This window comes from Volvox carteri (genome assembly GCF_000143455.1).
Source record: "Volvox carteri f. nagariensis unplaced genomic scaffold VOLCAscaffold_14, whole genome shotgun sequence".
NCBI lineage: Eukaryota > Viridiplantae > Chlorophyta > Chlorophyceae > Chlamydomonadales > Volvocaceae > Volvox > Volvox carteri.
Window position 1 is genome coordinate 193,904 of NW_003307557.1, and position 4,221 is coordinate 198,124.

The window sequence follows — 4,221 nt, forward strand, 5'->3', positions numbered from 1 at the left end:
GCAATAATATGCAAAACCCTGCTGCTCACAACCCGCCAACTGCATCAACAAACGTCATTCTTGTGTCTTATTAAAAAGGCGGAAAACTGTTCCTGGCAAAATGGTACACCCAAATGGCCCGACACCGCAACGCGCCGATGTGCGTGTACGGCATCTTTCTTCTCCAGGGCTCTTGGTTTATATACTTCGGTGCGAAGGGACAGGGAAGGGCTGCCAGGCAAAGGGGCGCGAGGGGAATATGCACCTCGTTGACCTCTAAGACGGTGTGTCCTAGCTGACAAGTGACTGGCACCTACAGACATACATATCTACGCACACCAACTCAATCACTGGCGCCGAAACCTGCGGGAAGTCAATACCCGGCCATCGCAGCCGTGAGAGGATCTTGCAGCGAACGCTCTTTCCTAATCGCAAACGTTAAGAGTGTAGACAAGACATCGGAGAGGAGGACCGCAGCAGTCCACGCAGAGGAGGTTAAGGTGGTCTACTCCCAGGTCTACTCCCAGGTCTACTCCCTACGCCGATGCGATACCTATTGAACTTAAAATTGGCAAGACATAAGAACAAATTACGTAGAGGAAGGGAACCGGGCGATTGCAGCCCGGGAGCATTTTTTTAGACGAAGACGCCTGTTGCGCCACGCCACCTCTCCACGGCCCTTGCACCAATCCACCACTTCACGGACTGCCGAAACCAGCCTGCACCTGGGCGGCTGACAGCGCAGCAGACGGCCCTGCAGCCGCCAGACGCTCGACCTCCATGACCGCTGTCATCTCGCACTGCAGCCAGTGCACCAGGTGACTGAAGGGCGGCCTGTCCCCCGGCTCCCCCACCCAACAAGCCTTGATGAGGTCAGCCAGGAAGGGGGGTGTCCACCCTGGCAGCTTCGGCCGCCGGCCCCTCACGCTCACACGAAAGATGATCTGCGGGGCGCGGGAGGTGTGAGGCGGTTGAGGGGCCGGTGGGGGCAGTAGGGGCGGATGTGATGACGACGGGCAATCGTGTGAAGGAGCAGCATCATGAGCGACCAGACGGTGGTGGGACGCGGCCTAAGCGGGCAAGCGACCTAAAGCCCCCAAAGCAAAGTATTTACAGGAGGCACCCGAGCCGTGGAGGAGGCCTTCCTCCTCCTGACCGGAGTGATGATAGTTCGCACATTCCTCTGCAAACCTGCACGTCGCCGTCCAGCCAGCTCCAGGGCAACACCCCCGTAAGGCACTCGTACATGGTCATGGCGAACTGTAAAGGCAGGACAGAACAGGACGGAACGGGACAGGGTCGCAGGGACGGGTTACCTCGCGTGCCTGCGTATGTCTTTAATGAAAGGAGGAAGAGAGAGACAAAAAGGAGAGAGAGAGTGAGTGAGTGAGAGAGAGAATGGGGAGAGAGAGAGAGGGAGGAGGGAGATGCACCGATCTGCAGTCCAACGTCAGCATTGGCGGCACTGTGAGAGCCAGTGAGTGCATCACGCAGGCATGTGTGCATTCGCGCTGTCCAGGGAAACTCCGTAGCACTTGTAGCACAATAACCCACTGCGCAGTACCCGCAGTGTGGGCCCATTTGCTCCCCCCCTACACACAGAGACACACACACACACACATCGACACACACACACACATAGACACACACACACATAGACACACACACACATAGACACACACACATAGACACACACACACACACACACATAGACACACACACACACACACATAGACACACACACACAAAGACACACACACACTCACCGCATACACGTCCACCTTCTCAGAAATCATGCTCCCCTCAAACTGCTCGGGCGCCTGGTGAGGGAGGGAAAGGGCAACTTGGGCAGGGGAGTGGCCGGGCACACGAATGCCCACGTCTGCTAATGGAAAGAGGGAAGAGAACGAACATCCGCCGGCTGCTGGGGCTCCGGGCTCGGGGGACCGGGAGTTGAAACACAACGTAAACAACGGTCGGGCAGTTAGCAACCAATGCAGCGGTAACAAATCGTAGGGCTTTGGTGGACCGAACAGAAATGATGGCTGTCGCAGGTCCCACCAAGGATGTGCCACCAACACACGCATGCAACATCCGTTAGAAGACTCAGCGACCGCCTAGCATTCTGCGGCTCAATATTCAGTGTTGACATGCACCCACCACCCGTGTCCTAGGCCCTCGCGCCACTGCTGCCTCCCCGTCCTCCCCGCCGCCTCCCCGTCCTCCCTCACCATGTAGGCGGGTGTGCCCGCATGTACATTCCTCGTCGACATCATCGTACGGTGCATGATCTTGGCAAGGCCGAAGTCGCACACCTTGACGTGGCCAGCTCCATCTAGCAACACGTTCTGCGGCTTCAGGTCTGTGCGGGCGAGGGGCCGGGTGGAGGTGGGGAGTCGGAACAGGCAGGGTTGCGACAACGTGCACTGGTGTACATGCCAAGACAGGATGCCCCGTTGTTGTTTTCGTTTTACACATTACGCAAACAGGTCACCTGCGATGGCTAAACTGACACAATCGTCAAGACCAGGCAGGCAGACAGACAGTGGCAGCGGCGGCAACATACAACAGCAAAAACAGCACCACCATCGACAAGCAGGAAGAAACACGAATGATACACAGGTAGCTCACCCCGATGCACAATCCGGCGCCCGTGCAGGTAGGCCATCGCGCTAGCCACCTCCAGACCGACGCGGATGACCTGGAGGGCAGGTAAGTGGGGGGAGTTGTATGATGCACGTGTCGGGGGTAACAGCGTGTGCTTATGCGGCATTGTGTGGGAGTCGAGGGTTCACCAACAGATCACCAGCGGCACTCAGTGAGGCCCTCCACGCGCCGCGCCAACCCACCTCGGCGTACGACAGGGGCGGGAACAGCTTCTCATTTCTTCCTGGCCTCTTGGCATGCAGCCGGTGGTGCAGAGAACCGCCCTGAGCCAGTTCCTGGGAGCAGGGGGGCCAGAGGGAGGGAATGGGGGAAAGCCGTGGCGGGTTCATCTGGGGTATCGCTTAATTACGTACATGTACATGTGTACATGTACATGTAGATATACATACATACATATACACCAGCAGGACCTAGCTAAGGCAAAGGCTGGTGGCAAGGTGCACGCAGCCGGTGTCGGGAGCTCCGGTAGGCGTACTGCTACACAAAGTGCAGCACACCGTTAACGTGTGGCTGGAAGAGAGGATGGGTAAGGTAAAGGGAATGTACGGCAGAACTGACTCCCAACGACAACGGGCGCACCTTCTTGGAGCCCTTCGCAGCTTGTCTGTTATTATCGCCCCCGCCCCCGCCCCCGCCCCCGCCCCCGCCCCCGTCCCCGGCCCCTCCCCAACTCCCGCCCCCGCTCCTGTCCCCGGCCCCCCAGCTGCGGTCCTCACCTCCACAATGCAGCCGAAGGGGGGCACCAGGCAGGTCCCGTAGAGCTTCACGATGTGCGGGTGGTCCAGGCTGGACAGCACCTGCGCTCAGCACTCGGGCGGCCGCAGTGCCGGAAGGGGCGACTGCAGTTGGGTGCTGTAGCAGCTCGGGGGAAGAAGAAGCTCGAGGAGAAGGGAACGGAACGAGGAAGGGGTCCTCACGAGTAAAAGGCAGGCAGCCACCCGGCTCACATGTCGGCAATGGGGGCCGACCAGGCAACAAGGCAAGGGAGCGCTGCCCTACAGGGAACTAATCGCGACCGCACATGGGGTCTCCTGCTGAGCCGCAGTCATGAAGACCAACCCGCAAGACCCGCGACAAGGCCATCAAGCAAGCAAGCTGAGAAGCACACGACGCAGCGCCCTCCCCCCCATGCACGCACCTCCGCCTCCTGACGAATGGTCTTCACCACCCGCGTCTCAAGCACCATGGTCTCATCCATCAGCTGTACCATCTTGCAGGCCACCGGCCGCCCCAGCCACGTGCCGCGGTACACGGTGCCGAACGCTCCGGAGCCCAGCTGCCCTTGCAGGACCACATCCCGGGCAAAGTCGATGGAGGCCCAGGCCACCTGGCAGTGGGGGGCCAACGTATGGCGGCACATGCACGTTTAGGACAACAGCCGCTTACAGCCCTCTCGACCTGATGGGGATGTCGGCGTCGCGGGATGAAGTTGCCCCAGACAGCATCAACGCACAGCATTGCAGTGCAATGAAGGAAATAATCTCCAAGGGGCCTCGATACTCCCTCTACTACACAACACTGACGCCAGTTCGTACCCAGGACGCCTTTCCCAGTCCCCCCCCTGTCCCCCCCGCC

General features: G+C 59.4%; 1 protein-coding gene across 1 annotated transcript; it reads right to left on the minus strand.

Annotated features, from left to right (window-relative positions):
- Nucleotides 1-779: 779 nt before the first annotated feature.
- On the minus strand, nucleotides 780-2,357 carry VOLCADRAFT_47122 (uncharacterized protein; the record flags this gene model as incomplete). Its single annotated transcript, XM_002949423.1, has 4 exons — nucleotides 780-906; nucleotides 1,157-1,239; nucleotides 1,746-1,799; nucleotides 2,211-2,357. Coding segments are annotated over 4 exons (411 nt in total), but the record flags the coding sequence as incomplete, so codon positions are not given.
- Nucleotides 2,358-4,221: the final 1,864 nt, after the last annotated feature.